The 17218-nt window shown below is 42.8% G+C and overlaps 1 protein-coding gene across 9 annotated transcripts in view; it reads left to right on the top strand.

Moving 5' to 3' along the window:
- msn (serine/threonine-protein kinase msn) overlaps positions 1-17218 on the top strand; it is a 234755-nt gene that overhangs the window by 13834 nt on the left and 203703 nt on the right. For all 9 annotated transcript variants that reach the window (XM_068389285.1, XM_068389312.1, XM_068389280.1 and 6 more), the window contains exon 2: positions 9485-9550. In XM_068389285.1, the coding sequence (XP_068245386.1) occupies positions 9485-9550 (66 nt within the window). The remainder of the gene's footprint in view (positions 1-9484; positions 9551-17218) is intronic.

Here is a 17218-nt window from a genome sequence, read left to right as displayed (position 1 = left end):
GTTCCTCTTCTTGGTCTCTTCCACTTCCTTTTGTCTTACAAAGGAAGTATTTTGAGATCAAAGGCAAATCTCATTCCACCCTGTCCCTTGACCCTTCAGTAGTCTCTCTAACGAAGGGTCTTCCAACTCAAACTCTCTGAGGGCGTCTCTCTCAGCTGTTGAGCTCCTGAACTTAGAGAGAGGTGCGAAGTGCACCATGCAGACTGCTTTCTGCCTTGATCTATGGCGAGGATCCTTGGGCTTCATGGTCTGCTCCCACAATCTCTCGAAGGAGTCGGCAATGAAGGCTTTGGAGTCTTTCCTGTTGTCGGGTACCTAAACTCTTGAGTTCCTGTCGCACCATGTTGTCAACTTGTGGGCGAATGCTATACTCAAGAGAAGGGATACCGGCATGAAGAAATTCCACAAGCAGGTGCTGAAGGTGGAAGTCTCCTGGTTGAGGAACTCAACCCTTCAGGGTTCTTCTCTCTTCGTCCCAGAGGAGATAGAGAGGGCTGCTGAGCGATAGAGGAAATTGTCAGACGATTCTCTCCTCCATAGGGCCATGGCATTGAGGCCTTATGATAGACCTTCCCAGTCATCGCGTACACAGCAATTACCTTTCTCTTCTCACACTTCAGCTTCTATGTCCTCGGGACCTTCAAAGGTGTCTTAAGCGGCCCTTTCCATCCAAAGGCCAGAAAGGGACCAAGTCCTTCAGAGGAAAGAAGGGAGGGAAGGGAAATGGCTGAGGTGGTCACTCCCATTAGGAATGGCATTCCTCTTCACCTACCACCTGTGGAAGGATGCCTACAGTTCCTTTGGCAGAGGTGGCAGCTTAACGGGGCAGAACCCTTGATGGTTGAAGTGATCGCTTTAGGGTATGGTAGCCCGTTCATTAAATCTCTCCATCCTCTGACTCGGGATCCAGGGCATCTAAGCTTTTGTGCGGCGGTATCCGCAAAGGAGCTGGCCCTCAGAACCCAAGTCCAGACCATGCTGCAGAAGGGCGCTCTCCAAGAGGTTGTGGATGGGTCCCCAGGCTTCTACAGTTGAATTTTTCTGGTGAAAAAGGTGACTGGAGGCTGGAGACCAGTCATCGATCTTTCTCCGCTGAACAAGTTTGTGCAACAGACTTGGTTCAGAATGAAGATGGCCTACACGGTCATTCAAGCTGTTCGTCCAAAGGACTTCATGTGCACATTGGATCTGAAGGATGCACACTTCCAGATTCCAATCTATCCATCTTCAAGGAAGTATATAAGGTTCATACACGAAGAAAAGATACTCCAGTTCAAGGTTCTAAGCTTCCATCTCACGACGGCTCCTCAGGTATTCACCAGTGTTCGCTTTAGTGTCATCTTGGGCTCACCGGAAGGACATCCGTCTCCTTGGGTATCTGGACATCTTGCTAATCCTGGTAGACTCGGAGACAACCCTTCTTCGTCACCGAGACATGCTTCTCGAGTTTTGTCCGGATCTGGGGATCCTGATAAATCATGAGAAGTCATTACTGCAACCTTCTCAAAGGCTGGTTTACCTCGATATGGTAATAGACACTGTCCAAGAGAAAGTCTTCCATCAGATGAAAGAGTGCACAGACTGAGAGAAGCACCCTTCCTCTGAAAAGATGTCCTTCCGGCTTCTCGTTGGTTGAGTTGAATAGGCCATCTAACCTCTCTCATCTGTCTAGTTCCAAACGGCCGCCTCAGGATAAGATCCCTGCAATGGCAGCTGAAGTCTGGTTGGAACCAACACTCCAATTCACCGGACACTTGAGTTCCTATAACGCAGGACCAGACAAAAACTTTCAACGGTGCCAGAATCTTCCCATCCCCCTCCGGATTTGATGCTCTTCACAGATGCATCAAAAGAAGGGTGGGGGCGTGGGCCCACCTGCTGCACCATATGATCTCCGGCCTTTGGTCAGAGTCAGAAAGGTACCAGCACATAAATCTTCTAGAGATGAGAGAAGCCTATCTAGCTCTTCATCAGTTCCAGGCAGGTCACTTGTAGTGGCCTACATAAACAAACAGGGCGGTACTTTTTCGCAGCCTCTATGCCATCTTTCAGTAAAGATCCCCATATATGGTCAGAAGAACATTTAGTGTTTCTATCAGCTTGCTTTATTCCTGTCAAGAGGAATGTGCTCGCGGACAATCTGAGCAGAGCATCTTGGATAGTATGCTCCGAATGGTCTGAATTGTTAGGTAACCAACAAAGTCCTGACTTTGTTGGGTTCCCCGACTGTACATCTATTTGCAACATCTCTGAACAGCAAGCTTCCTCTGTACTGTTCTCCAGTCCTGGACCCTAGGGCTCTATGGACAAGATCGACGTGTATGGCTTTCCCTCATTTATCTGATGAGAAGATTGCTCAACATGGCCAGACCATCCAAAGATCTAATGATGACCCTTGTAGCTTCGCTATGGCATCACGCAGAGTGCTTCTTCCACGACCAGATCTACTCAAACAACCACGCACAAACATCTTTCACAGAACTGTGCTGTCGCTTCAACTTCACGCCTGGAGACTATCCAGCATCTCTTCTCTCAGAATGGCTTTTCACGATAAGTTTCGGAGAGAATGTCCGGTTACATGCGTAAGTCCTCAGCATCATTCTACCAAGTTAAATGGAGAGTCATCTGTGGTTGGTGTCGTGAAAGGAATATCTCTCCACTCGATGCCATTATTCCAGTAATAGCAGAGTTCCTTGTATACCTTTAGGAGGAAAAGCTTTCTGTCTCGGCGGTGAAAGGCTATCGCTCGGCCTTAAGCTTCGCCTTTAAGCTAAAAAGCGTTGACATTTCCTCTTTGTAGCTTTCTCTACTCATATTTAGTTATGAGATTACTTGCCCTCAGTCAGAGATTAGGCCTCCTCCTTGGAATGTGGTTCGTGTCTTGAGATCCTTAAGAGGACCTCCCTACGAACCATTACGCCGTGTAACTGACAGAAACCTCACTTTGAAGACTGTGGTCCTGTTCGCGTTAGCCTAGGCAAAGAGAGTCTGTGAACTTCATGGTCTTTTGTATGACATCGCCTATTCAAGGGGAGGGGGGAAGTGACACTCAGCTTCGTCCCTGAGTTCATTGCTATGACTCAAAAACCAGGGGTACTGGACCATAGATTCGGGCCCTTTCAGATTGAGAGTGTCTGTTCTGTAACCAAAGGCCCAGATCAGTTGTTACTATGCCCCGTGAGGAGTTTAACATTCTATCTTAAAAGCACCGCAGCAACACAGCCCCGACTAATACCTCTGTTTGCTAGCTCAGAGAGAGTAAAGAGGAGGATCACTAAGAACACTGTTTTCTTTTGGATCTGCCAAGTGATCGAAAGAGCCTTGTCTCCCGATCCTCTTCCGGCTTGCCAACCTAGATTCTATGATGTCGGGGGAATTACCACTTCCTTGGCATTCAAACCTAACTTTTCCTTGTTGCAAGTACTACAAGTGGGCGTGTAGAAGAGACAAACTACTTTCACAGCCCATTTCTTAAAAGACGTTACCCACAGGAGACTTGATACATTCACAATGGGTCCTGTGGTGGCTTCTCAACAATTCGTTTAAGAATACCTCTCCTTGATGGACAAGTAGCAGTTGGTAGAGGGCATTAGTTTCCCGGGTTAAGACTGGGATGAATGAGTATGTCTGGCTTTCTTCATCTTCCCCTCCCTTAGGGTACAGCACCATGGGTCCCTCTGCAAGCTGGCTTTAACCTCTGCAGGTAATTATCACTTCCCTTGTGTAGCCTAGTATAAATTATAAATTTATATACTGTCCATGTCCCCATTGCTTTCTGTGAGGTAAGCAATGAGATACATCTTGTTTTTCCTATATAAACTTGGAATGTGTTCATACAAGACAAAAAATTCTATTACTGTACACTGAATTGCGCAGGCTGCAATTATACTCGCTTTTTAGTGAGGTGTTAAACTTTTTCCTAGACCACAGTCCTATCCTGTACTAGGTAAAACTGGGTCAATGTCCATGCCAGACTTAGGACTTCAACCCAGCTAAGAGTGAGTCATCCAAATATATAAGGGATGGTTTGTTAGTACGGGAACAAATGACAAATTTGGAGATGATTTTTATTTTTCCGTAACTAATACAAACCTGGAGTTATTTATATAAATTTGTCCACCATCACCTGTCCCCCAGAAGTCCTTCCTTGCAATCAAAAGTGACGTACCTCACTGCTGTGAGAGTATATGTAGAGGTGGCTGGCTACCCCCCAGCCACCCTCAGCTACCCACTCAAGTGGTTAGGCAGGGTTGCCACCTCACACTTCAAGTCTAATGGCTACCTTCCAGCTTTGCCAAAAGATAATCCAAATAAATAACTCCAGGTTTGTATTAGTTAGGGAAAAGTACAAGTTATCTCCAAATTTGTCATATTTGCTGTAGAGATACTGGCTCTCATATGTCAAATGTCTAGATGCAAGCGTACAATACTGTACTGTCTAGAATTAATTTCACCATTCATAGTAATACTATCAGTGTTGTAGAGAGTAGTATGAAATTTTAAAGGATTTTTGAAAAGCAAATGTATTCAGAAGTGGGATGAGCTGTATGCAGTAATAAAGTACATTATGTTTATGTGGATGCAATGAGTACAGGTTTTCAAGATGTGCTTTGTCACTTATTGAACATTGAAATTGCAGAATACTGTGTGTAATGATTCATATCAATATTAGTATAAAAAGATCATAATACATCATACTATGAAATGCACTGTACTAATATTGTATTAATAAGTAAAGTAAACTACGGGTACTTTAATATTGCTGGACCTTATTAGCTTGGCATGATTATGATTTGGTGAGAGCTTGTGACTCATCATAGATATGTTGACACCTTTGACAAACTGTTTCTATACAGTAGTTTTAGGTCATTTTTTAATATAGCACAATTTGTGAAGTCTAGAAATACTGGTCACAGTCTCATTTGTATTAATAGTTCAGTGAAAAGTGGTCTCTCTTTAGTTTCTAATCAATTGTTGATAAACTTTGCCTCAACCTTGTTGCAGTGTCATAAGATTCAGTTAAGATTGCAGAACATTTTTGAGAATCTGGTTTGTGATTTATTTCCTATGCTGAGCATAGTGATTATAGTTTCAACCTCATTTTTGTTGTAAATCTCTTTTTCCAAAGAGCTCCTTGGTCTTTTCAATGCTTGATGAAGCGGATACATTGCCCTGTGAATGCTGTACAAGAATTGACCGATACCCATGACACCAGTGTCTCTCCTTGTGCAAGTTGTAATTTAGATGTTCTCAATGATGTCTTAAGTTAATCTGATTTGATATCAGTAGGGCCTCTAAATCACCTCTTGCCTCAAAATAAAGTACAGTACTTTGTTGGCTCGTCTCCCACTTTTAGGGCCACATAGTCCTCTTTCCAAGAAGAAAACTGTGGATGCATGTCCTACAATTTTGACATTCTATACATGACATATCTTTAGAGGACAGATTACAGGACTTGTACATAAAATACTAATAGGCCTATTTTTAGTAGGATGCATAATAGTTTCCTAGTTTATACAGCATGACTATTTATTGTAATGTTGATACCTTAATGTATTTTATATATTTTTTTTTTTTTATTTCCGATAAATACTGTAGTTTATTCGTTACTTCTCCATTTCTTGTCCCATCTGGGTTATTTTTCCCAGTGAAATCCCTTGGGCATGTCATCACAAATCCAGATGTAGGGGTCACAGATCTGAGGTGCCCTTTATCTTACGTGTGATACTGTCCTCTGTTATCAGTTTATACCTCTAGCAGTTTGACAGAATTGGTTGTATGTTACTCCAGGTAGGACTCATCCATTTAAGTGATTATGCTGCCTTGTAATGGAAAGGATCAGGATGTGATAATAGGTTTGGGTTTTTCTGTGCTTCCTTTTCACATATGCAAAGGACTTCAGTTATAGTTAGGGATTATTCTGCCCCTTAATGGAAAGGATCAGGATGGAAAAACAGATTTGGTTTTTATGCGTTTCATCTTTCTGTGCTTCCTTTTCACATATGCAAAGAACTTCAGTTATAGTTAATACTGGTGTGTCCTCTGTTTTGGAAGAAGTGCTTGGTACAATGTACTCCTTACACAAAGCAACCCACATCTATGAGGGTGTATGATAAACATTAGTTATTTACACAATTATTGTAACTTGTTTATGAGTTTATGAAGTAGGGCATGCCATTCCCAAATGATGTTCACTATTCACTAATTCTCATTTGTTCATTGTTCCTGATTCTGGTAACATTGCTTCTGTGACCACTTGAGTGGGACTCTTGACTCAGATGGGGCTTACCCCTCACTTGAACTGTTTTATTCGGATATAGTATAGTTTTTACAGCTTCAAAGGAGCAAGGCACACATGTTAATGATTTATCTGATTTATACAGTTCTCACTTGGAATTTCTTGTTCTCATGCTGATACCTTCATTGCCCTACTTGTATGGCATTTAACAAGGCAGCATGTAAACTGGAGTTGATACTCATTCCAAATTCAACTTCCAGTTTTGCTCTCGTTCAGAAAATATCTGTGTCTTTATTACCTAATGAGTCCAGCGCCACATTAAGTCTAAGTTTCACACTGATTTCTACCCAGTATGAAGCCACTTGCAACAAGACTCACCAGGGTTTACAAAATGATAGTGTTGAAGAGGCAGCAATTTTTTTTTTTTTTTTTTTTTTTTTTTTTTATAAAATTTATTTTTTCTATAAGGCCCTGATGTTACTCATGCTTTTCTCTGGAAACTATTATGAATTTTGATGTCCACCCAAAAATAAAAGTTTTCTATTTTCATTCCTTGTAAAATCCCTACCCCTTTAGTAAGCATAGAGTCAGTCAGGCTGTTGATGGACACTATCTAGGCATTGGTGCATCAGTTCCTTTGTCTTTCAGTAGAAACCAGATCATTGGTCTCTTGGCATCTGTAATCTGTGGTAGGAGGTGGTCATGTATATGAACATCAGGTGAATATAGATAGGATAAATTTTGTAATCTAATTTTTAAGTTTCTATGAAACTCCCTCAATGTTCTTATTGCTAATTCTTGCACTCTCATGGACATGGCCACATTGGCTATTGAAGAAGAGAGAGATTAAAGTAATAATCTAGATAGATAAACTTTATCAATTACCTGAGACCCATCTAGTTTAATGGTAACTAATCAATCCAAAGTAAATTTGTAATTGCACAAGTTTCCAGATTGTTTTCCAAACATATTTTAAATATGAAACATTTAATGTTATACTATAGTTAAAACCTTTAAACTTACCCATTGATAGAATTAAAAGTAAGAACTGAGTGGAGTTTACTCTAATATTTCAGTCTTGATTAAATAAAACTAAAGTGCTCTTACAGTACAGTATATAGAATTCAATCTTTTATCTGACGAACCTTTACGACAGGTAACAAACATGGATTTTGCTCCTTAAGACTGTCTTTCTCCTTCCCTTATCCTCAGTAAAGCAAGTATCCGAGCTACTGTACATGGTATAATTTAATGTTATCGTCATTTTGAAGGGTGGGGAAAAGTAATTTTTACTTGCATTATAGTTTGTAATGAAAACACAGGACCCCACCGATTAAAGACCCTTGGTTTTAGAGGTTCTCCATCTCCTTGTTTAGGAATGCGACAGATGATCCTGAGAATTTGCTTCTTTGTCCTGTGAGGGTGCTTGAGGTGACCTCACTCCTTCAGGCCCCTGATCCAAACCCTGTTCACTAGTCTTTGCAGCTGTAGGCTAAGAAGAAAATCTCCATGGATAAGATATCTTTCTAGCTTCTGGAAACAATTAGGTGAGCATACCCCAGTCTGCTGAAGATCCGTAAGGACCACCTCAAGCACCAGCCCACAAAGTCTGAGGGATTGGCTCAACACTAGCCTTCAGGAAGAACCTGCCAGTGACTCATGTTTTGAAGGCAGAAGTCTGGAAACACATTACAGTATCTGCAGAAGTATATCTGCAAGTTCTTCGACCCATTTCTGTTAATACATGGTAATTCTTCAGGAGGTAGTGTAGCATACCTAGCTCCTTCACAGGACAGTAAGAATTTTGTCTAAGGTAGCTGTCGCGACATTAGTCCTCTTTTCTTAACCCTCTCTTGGGGTTCAGCGTTCATGCCGTTATTTGCTGATCGAAGGTAGATGGAAGTAAGCTTCCATACATAGCAACTGTTTTATAGTATATAAAATATATCTCCCATCCTCCTTATGAGGGGAGGATGGACAGTAGTAGTTTCTTCCCTGACCGTGTGTCTTCGGACAAGTCTTTTCTTAGGTTATCAGATGGTGAAAGTCAACACTCGCACACACCTTAGTTAGAGTGTTCCAATAGCACATGATTGTAAACCAACCAGCTTCGTCCTTGAAGGTTTATATTCGTGTCGTAACAAATTATGAATTTTAGAAATAATTTGTAATTTTCCTTACTGCAATCTTGAGTCATCTAAGTTAAACTTTCTGCCTCAACCACCAACACACCCTAGATGAAGGTCAAAGGGGCTAATCAGTTAGCTGGCAAAGCAATAGAGCTTCCCTGCGACTCATCAGTAGATACCGACACCAGATTATAGATTATAACAGCAGATTTCAAGATATGCTGATGTCTTACTCTAATTAAATGACTTTGGTTTGTTTTATATGAAAAATACAAGGTATTTTGTAAATATGTGATTTATTGGGGTACTGTACTGTAAGTATTTTGTAATTAACCTACAGTATCTGAAGCTTTATGGCCATTTGCCCTGCCCTCTTTATGACTGTCTTTACATAATAGCTAAAGTTTTTTAAAACATGTTTGTTGGCTCATTTGCTGACATTCTTGACAAAGTAAGTTAAACTTATCCCTGGCATAATCAAATAATCTTGAACTGAATTCTATATAAATTTAGTATAGGTATTCCCAAATTTGTAAATTGATGTGTTAAAGTTTTAATTGACTTAACAATTTTAGATTGGTTTGTCAGGATTTTGTCCATTTCAGAGGATACTCAAATAGATCTACATAATACGTATTTGATGGGATTATATTGTAGTACTTGGGGATATCCATACAAAACCCTAATATGTGGTTTTACATCCTTAGCCACCTTCTGCCTCCCTATAGTTTGAAAGTCATGTTATTAATAAGGTGCTGAAGGCAAGAAAACTTGGTAGTTTTTGCAAACCCCTGGTGGTAAAGATTTCTTTTTTTTTTTTTTTCATTCACATGAATTATGAAAGGTGTAAAAGCAAAGGAAGCCATGTAAGTTCTTTCTTTGAATTTAGAAAACATAAATAGGAAAATAAATGAAATAATTTATTGAAAAGATTACAAAACACAATTGAAGAATATAGATAATAATGATTGACATGTTTTCTCAAGTGTATAGGAAGATGAAACCATGTTATATACAGTATAGCAAACATAGCACAATGTGTTGCTATTTCTCATGTTTTTACATTAATGTCAATTAGCATCTGTATGATCAATAAATTTTTCATTTTTTATTACAGGATCCTGCTGGTATATTCGATCTGATAGAAGTTGTTGGCAATGGCACTTATGGTCAAGTGTATAAGGTACGTGATAATAGATTGGATTAGTTTGTCCCAAAGATATAGTGGAGCTCTTAATTTGATTAACAGTTCTTCCATGAATCATACCTTAGAATAGAAAAGGCTATTTACCAGTGCAAATTTAATGGCCTCTATAAAAATTGATAAGATTTTCCCTTTTTATCATGCTGTATATGTTAGTTTCTCTTTGTCTTATGTATTATAAATCAAAGGATAACCTTGATGTGAATTTGTTGAATCAGTAGCACTTCTCTCATCCTTCTCTTATATTTGTATTGCCATGCCTCATTTATTATTATTATTATTATTATTATTATTATTATTATTATTATTATTATTATTATTATTATTATTATCATCACTAGCTAAGCTACAACCCTAGTTAGAAAAGCAAAATGCTATAAGCCCAAGAGCTCCAACAGGGAAAAATAGCCCAGTGAGGAAAGGAAGTAAGGAAATAAATAAACGATATAAGAAGTAATGAAAATTAAAATAAAATATTTTAAAAATATTAACAACATTTAAAACAGATATTTGATTTATAAACTATATAAGGACTTAGGCAAGCCCGTTCAACATAAAAACATTTGCTGCGACTTTGAACTTTTTGAAGTTCAACTGATTCATCTATCCGATTAGGAAGATCATTCCCCAACTTGGTCATAGCTGGAATAAAACTATTAGAGTACTGTGTAGTATTGAGCCTCATGATGCAGAAGGCCTGACTATTAGAATTAACTGCATACCTAGTATAACAAACAGGATGGAACTGTCTGTGAAGATCTGAATGTTAAGGATGATCAGAATTATAAGAAATCTTATGCAACATGCATAATGAACTAATTGAACAATGGTGCCAGAGATTAATATTTAGATCAGGAATAAGAAATTTTACGAATAGAACTTACCTGGCAGTTATATATATATACTGTAGCTATAGTCTCTGTAGTCTCTGTCGTCTGGCAGATTTTTTTAAAACTCGCGGCAACCGCCGAGTGGTGGTTGTCCGGTTAGGTGGTTAACAACCCTTACAGGGTGGTACTTGGAATCATTCCTGTTTTCTGTTCCTCAGATCATCTCTGCCGGTTGGACTGACAACATCGTTGCAGGTCCGCGATCGGGTTTTTCTCTCGCTTTCCCTGTGTCACTGTATTGGACTTATTTTTGGTGACGTATACTGACCTGTGGATTGGCAATCACTTTTGTGATTTATTCTTTTGACTGTTCTTTGAGTACGATGTCTGATAAGCTACATTTTCGAGTGGGTGTGAATGAGGAATGCAAGATGAGGTTACCGAAAGTTTCGGTGGACCCTCACACTGTTTGTTTGGGGTGCAGGGGTTTTGAGTGTGCCCTGGATAAAAGGTGCAAAGAATGTGAGTTTTTGGACGAAAAGAAATGGTTGGAAATGAAACGCTATGTGCGTAAGTTATAATTGGATAACGTCAGGAGGGCTTCCAAATCTAAATCTAAGTCTGCTAGTGATGTTAGCCGAGACATTTCTTTTGACCCCTCAATTCCTAAATCTTCTGTAGAAGTTGAACCTTCTCCTGAGGTAGTAGCCCCTGCTCCTTCTACAGGAACGGTAACTGTGGATGACCCTCAGTACGCCAGGATGGCGGCTTTGATGAAGGCTCTTAAGGACCAGCTTGCAGCCTTGAAAGGTAAGAGTGCAAGTGAAATTAGTGCTTGTGAAGGTGGCGACTGATCGAACCTGTCACGCCCCTAGGTCTAGACCTCTACCAAGCTCCCAGGACCAAGGGAGAAGATACGTCGACGGCTGCAAGGGAGTGAGAGGTACTGTACGTATCCTCGGTCAGCTGTCGCCTCAAGGAGTCCTGTTGCTATTTCCCAGACTGCTCATGACCGCCACGGAAAAGGCTTGTCGGAAGTGATAGTGTCTTCCCCGAGCCCCTCTCCTAGACGCAGATGGCAGTATGAGGCTTCGAGGCCGACCAAGAGAAGGTGGAGATCTCCTCTTCCTTCAGGTTACGGGCGACTCGAGAGAGAACCTTCTGCTACCAGCGTGACTCTGCAGCCTTCGCCTTCAGAATCGCGAGACCCAGCAGCGGTTGCGAAATCTTTCATGACTGTTATGCAAGAACAACTGGTGTCACTTGTTTAGGCTTTTAGCCGCCCTCCCCCCCAGTCGGGCAGACGTAAGGACGACAAATTACCAGTGACGAAATCAGCTAGTATGAGGGAACGGAATTCCTCTCCCTTGCAGGACGACAGACAGCACCATTCTCGCGGTGAGGGGAGGGTATGTCACTCCTCTCCCAGGGAAACGCGCCGTGATTCGTCAAGCGCTTTACGCCGCGTTTCTCCTTCCTCTAGTCTACGACAGGACGCATACGTCTCTCGTCGTCAAGACGCTTCCGACTCCTGCTCGCGACGTCAGGACGCATCCAGCATGCCTCTCCAGGACGCTTCCACCTCGCGATGTCAGGACGCATTCAGCTCTCGACGCAAGGACGCATCCTCCTCTCGTCGCAAAGACACTTCAAGCGCTCGACGCCAGGACGTAACCAGCGTTCGGTGCCAGGACGTAACCAGCGCTTGGTGCCAGGACGCATCCAGTCCTCGCCGGGCGATCTGCTTTACTCCTCTGATGCAGGTGAACAGCTAGAAGGAAGTGGTCCTTATGCAAGCTGGATTAAAAGTAATCTGGATGTTAAAGAAACCTCCGACTTAGTTCCTTCAGCCCAAAGGGAGACAGAGTTGGAAGGAATGCAAGTCTTGGAGGATATTTCGGAGGACGAAGATAAACCTGCTAATGCGGCTGCTGACTATAAGGTTGTCTCTCGCTCCCTCCTTGAGCTGTATGGAGAGGAGTTTAAACCTGCTGCCCCTCGTTCTCCTCAGTCACAGTTCATCAGGAAGAAGTTGAAGAAGCAGTCGGCTTTCATCAATATAAACTTCCGATCCTTCGAAGTGCTCAGCTTTTTAGACTGGGCTCTTGGAACACTGGCCAGGAAAGCAGAACTCTTACAAGCCACAGGGACAGAAGACCTAACCAGTATTATGGCCTGTATGGATAAGGCTCGTAGAGATGGGGCAAACGAGTTGGCTTCCCTGTTCTCTGCGGGAATTCTGAAAAAGAGGGCTCTATTATGTTTCTTCACGACCAAAGCGGTTACGGTCGCACAGAAGGCGGAGCTCCTACACGCCCCTCTCTCGGAACATCTTTTTCCTGAGTCCCTAGTCAGGGACATTACCCTTTCGCTGGCACAAAAGGCTACGCAAGACCTCCTGCCGCGCTCTGCAAGGAAGGCTTTACTGTGGAATCCGTCATCCTTGAAGAAGGAGGAGAGGAAAGTTCAGCAGGCCTTTCGGGGTAGAGCCCCTACTAGGACGGAGTTCAGAGGAAGAAGGCAGGAGACAGGCAGTAGAGCGAACAGAGGGTCATTCAGGGCCCGCACCAGACAGCGGTAGGAGCAAGGCTGTCACACTTTTGGCACGCCTGGAAGGAAAGAGGGGTGGACGCCTGGTCCCTCTCGGTCATCAGAGAGGGGTACAAGATACCCCTCTTGAAGAAGCCTCCGCTTTCAAGAACTCCTCTAGCCTTAGTGGCGCAATACTCGAAAGCTGTGAAGCAAGGGGCGCTACTGGAGCTGGTGAACCAGATGCTGGAGAAGGGAGCGATAGAACCGGTCCTGGAACTAGCTTTCCCAGGGTTCTACAATTGCCTGTTTCTGGTGCCCAAGAGCTCGGGTGGATGGAGACCCGTTCTAGATGTCAGCGCATTGAACGTCTTTGTAGAAAAGACAAAGTTTACCATGGAGACGACTCAGTCGGTGCTGGCAGCGGTCCGTCCAGGGGACTGGATGGTGTCTCTGGACTTACAAGACGTTTACTTTCATATCCCCATCCATCCGACTTCAAGGAAGTTCCTAAGATTCTTAGTCCAGGGCAAGTGCTTCCAATTCAAGGTTCTTTGTTTCGGCCTCAACACAGCCCCTCAAGTTTTCACCAGAGTAATGGCAAATGTGGCGGAATGGCTTCATCAAGAGGGGATAAGAGTATCCCTATACCTGGACGACTGGCTGATAAGGTCCCGGTCGAAGAACAGGTGTCTGGAGGACTTACACAAGACTTTTTTGATGACCCAGGAACTGGGTCTCATCATCAACAAGGAGAAGTCCCAGACCGAACCGAGTCTGACGATTCTTTATTTGGGGGTAGTTCTGGACTCAGTTCGTTTTCTGGCTTCTGTCTCCCAAGAAAGGCAAACCAGGTGCCTCGAGAAGGTGCAGGAATTCCTTGGGAGACAGAAGTGCTCGGCAAGGGATTGGATGAGTTTGCTGGGCACCCTCTCCTCGCTCGAGCAGTTTGTCGCCCTGGGAAGATTGCATCTCAGACCTCTACAACACTTCCTTTCAAGAGTATGGGACATGAAGAATCAGGACTCCTTTTCCTTCCCCATTCCAGCAGAGATCAAGAGACATCCGAGTTGGTGGTTAGATCCGTCAATTTTAGGGGAAGGAATCTTCCTGTTCAGGAAGAACCCAGACCTAGTGTTGTTCTCAGACGCTTCGGAGACAGGATGGGGAGCAACACTGGGGAGTAGGGAGGTCAGGCTCTTGGGGAGTGGAACAGAGTGAATGGCACATCAACAGGAAAGAGTTTATGGCCATTCTGTTAGGATTGAAAGCCTTTAAAGACACTGTCTCGGGAGGATAGTAGAAGTCAATTCAGACAACACCACGGCCTTGGCTTACATCAAGAAGCAAGGAGGAACTCCCTCTCTGTCCCTGTACGAAACAGCAAAAGAGCTCCTTCTGTGGGCGAAGGAGAACGGCGTAGAGCTTTTAACGAGATTCGTGCAGGGACAGAAGAATGTAAGAGCAGACATGCTCTGCAGGAAAGGGTAAGTTCTGCCCACAGAATGGACCCTCAACCATCAGGAGGTTTGCCAGAGGCTGTGGAAGTTAGGGGGGAGGCCTTCAATAGTCCTCTTCGCCTCCAACTACTGCTCCCTAGTCCCGGACAAGGAAGCAATAGCAGTAGACGCCTTCTTGATGGACTGGACAGGGATAGACACCTATGCGTTCCCCCCGTTCAAGATTATCAACCTAGTCATCAAGAAATTCGCTCTCCTCAAGGCAGGGAGAATGATCTTGATAGCTCCATTCTGGCCAGCAAGAGAATGGTTCACAGAGGTGGTGGAGATGTTAGTGGACTTTCCGAGAAGCCTTCCTCCAAGTCCAAAGCTTCTCAAACAGCCCCACTTTAAGAGGTATCATCAAAACCCCCTTGCTCTACAACTGACTGCCTTCAGACTATCGAGAAGTTTGTCAGAGCTAGAGGCTTTTCTACACAAGCTGCAAGAGTAATCGCCAGAGTGAGGAGGGTCTCTTCACAGAGTCTACCAATCGAAGTGGGAGACCTTTAGATCGTGGTGTAAGCAGCACAAAGTGTCAACCACTACCTCTGTCAGCCAGATAGCTGATTTTCTGTTGTTTCTCAGGCAAGACTCTAAGCTGGCCGTATCCACCATAAAAGGATACAGGAGTATGCTTTCGGCTGTCTTTAGGCACAGAGGCATAGATTTAATGCAAGATAGAGACTTGAAGGATCTCTTAGTCATATGATACGACTAAGCAACGCGAGTGAGACCCCTGGCTTGGAATTTGGATGTGGTTTTGAAGTTCTTATGCAGCAGGAAGTTCGAGTCCATCTCGCAAGCAACTCTTAGAGATGTGACTAAGAAAACTCTGTTCCTGATGGCTCTGGCCACAGCAAAAACGGTCAGCGAGATTCACGCTATTGAGAAGCAGGTGGGCTTCAACCAGGATGGAGCAGTATGTGCGTTAAGGATCGACTTCCTCGCTAAGAATGAGAACCCATCCAAACCCTGGCCGGGGACGTTTGAGGTTCCTAACCTCACAAATGTGGTGGGCCAAGAGGAGGAGAGATTCCTCTGCCCAGTTAGAGCCCTCAGGGAATATTTATCACGAACAAAGAATTTAAGAGGTGCATCCAGTTCTTTATGGTGTTCGGTAAAGTATCCACAAAAGCCCCTCTCGAAGAATGCGTTATCATTCTTTTTGAGGGAAACAATAAGAGAAGCTCACCTCTTATGTGAGGAGGAGAACTTCGGTCTGTTAAAAGTAAAGGCTCATGAGGTGAGAGCCATTGCAACTTCACTAGCATATCGTAAGAATATGTCAGTTAAGCAAATATTGGACGCAACGTTTTGGAGAAGCAACTCTGTGTTCGCTTCTCATTACCTCAGGGAGGTAAGAGTGGACTATGAAAAGTGTTATACTTTGGGCCCATACGTAGCTACTGCTTCTGTATTGGGTAAAGGAGTTATTACCTCCCCTCAACCTTAACTATTGTATGGTATGCCTGTGATTGGGTTTGTGGGAACAGTGCCCTCAGTCTAGCTAGATAAGTAAGATATCTAGTCTGCAAGGTTAGGTGGTTAGGTTGAGTAAGGTTGCAGATTATAAAAAGGGGGATAGGTAGTGCAGAAGTTTAGTCACGTTGTTGGTCTCGCCCCGTTGGACAGACTTTATTGAGTTGTTTCAGCGCAACAGGTCTCCACCTGGCTGGCACTCCTAAGGGAAAGCGACTCCAGAGGCAGGAACCTTCGAAGTCAGCTACCTTAGCAGGTAAGGAATCAAGGTGTTTACCTACGACTTATAGTTGTTTCCCAACGATGCTAGCTGTCTTTCACCCACCTACAAATGTGTGAATCAGCTATATATATATAACTGCCAGGTAAGTTCTATTCGTAAAAATTAAGTTTTTATGATAAAACAAATTTTTATGAATACTTACCTGGCAGTTATATATATATTTAAAGTCCCACCCACCTCCCCTCAGGAGACAGGTCGGGCAAGAGATGATCTGAGGAACAGAAAATGGGAATGATTCCAAGTACCACCCTGTAAGGGTTGTTAACCACCTAACCGGACAACCACCACTCGGCGGTTGCCGTGAGTTTTGAAAAATCTGCCGGACGACAGAGACCATAGAGACTATAGCTATATATAAATAACTGCCAGGTAAGTATTCATAAAACTTTATCATAAAAACTTCATTTTAATAGACCGTAAGTTCCTGTCCAACAAATTAAGATGCAAATCAACAGCTGTAGACCACACAGGAGAACAATACTCGTAACAAGGTAAAATGAAAGAATTGAAACACTTCTTCAGAATAGATTGATAACCAAAAATCTTGAAAGACTTTCTCAATAAGCCAATATTTTGTGCAATTAAAGAAGAGACAGACCTAATGTGTTTCTCAAAAGTAAATTTGTGGTTGAGAATCACACCTAAAATTATAAAAGAGTCCTACAAAGTTAAAGAAACATTATCAATGCTGAAATCAGGATGTTGGAGCCACGATCCTTGACCTACTTACGATCATACTTTGAGTTTTGTTAGGATTCAAGTTTATATTCCATAATTTGCACCATGCACTTGTTTAAATACCTCAGGCTCTTTGATGGAAAAGTAGCAGATGGTTGAGGGCAAAGGCTACCCGTGATTAGTCTGGGATGATTGTTTAAGAATGACTGGCTTTCTTTTTCTTTCTTTCTTTCTTTCTTTCATCTTCTCCTCTCTTGGGGAACAGCTAGCCTCACCTATCTACAGGTAAAATAATTTCCCTTGTGTAACCTAGTATAGAAGTAATACTTTTGACGCCCCCAAATCC

This window comes from Palaemon carinicauda, chromosome 1, assembly GCF_036898095.1.
Source record: "Palaemon carinicauda isolate YSFRI2023 chromosome 1, ASM3689809v2, whole genome shotgun sequence".
Classification (NCBI taxonomy): Eukaryota; Metazoa; Arthropoda; class Malacostraca; order Decapoda; family Palaemonidae; genus Palaemon; species Palaemon carinicauda.
This window is presented reverse-complemented; position numbering and strand designations above follow the sequence as displayed.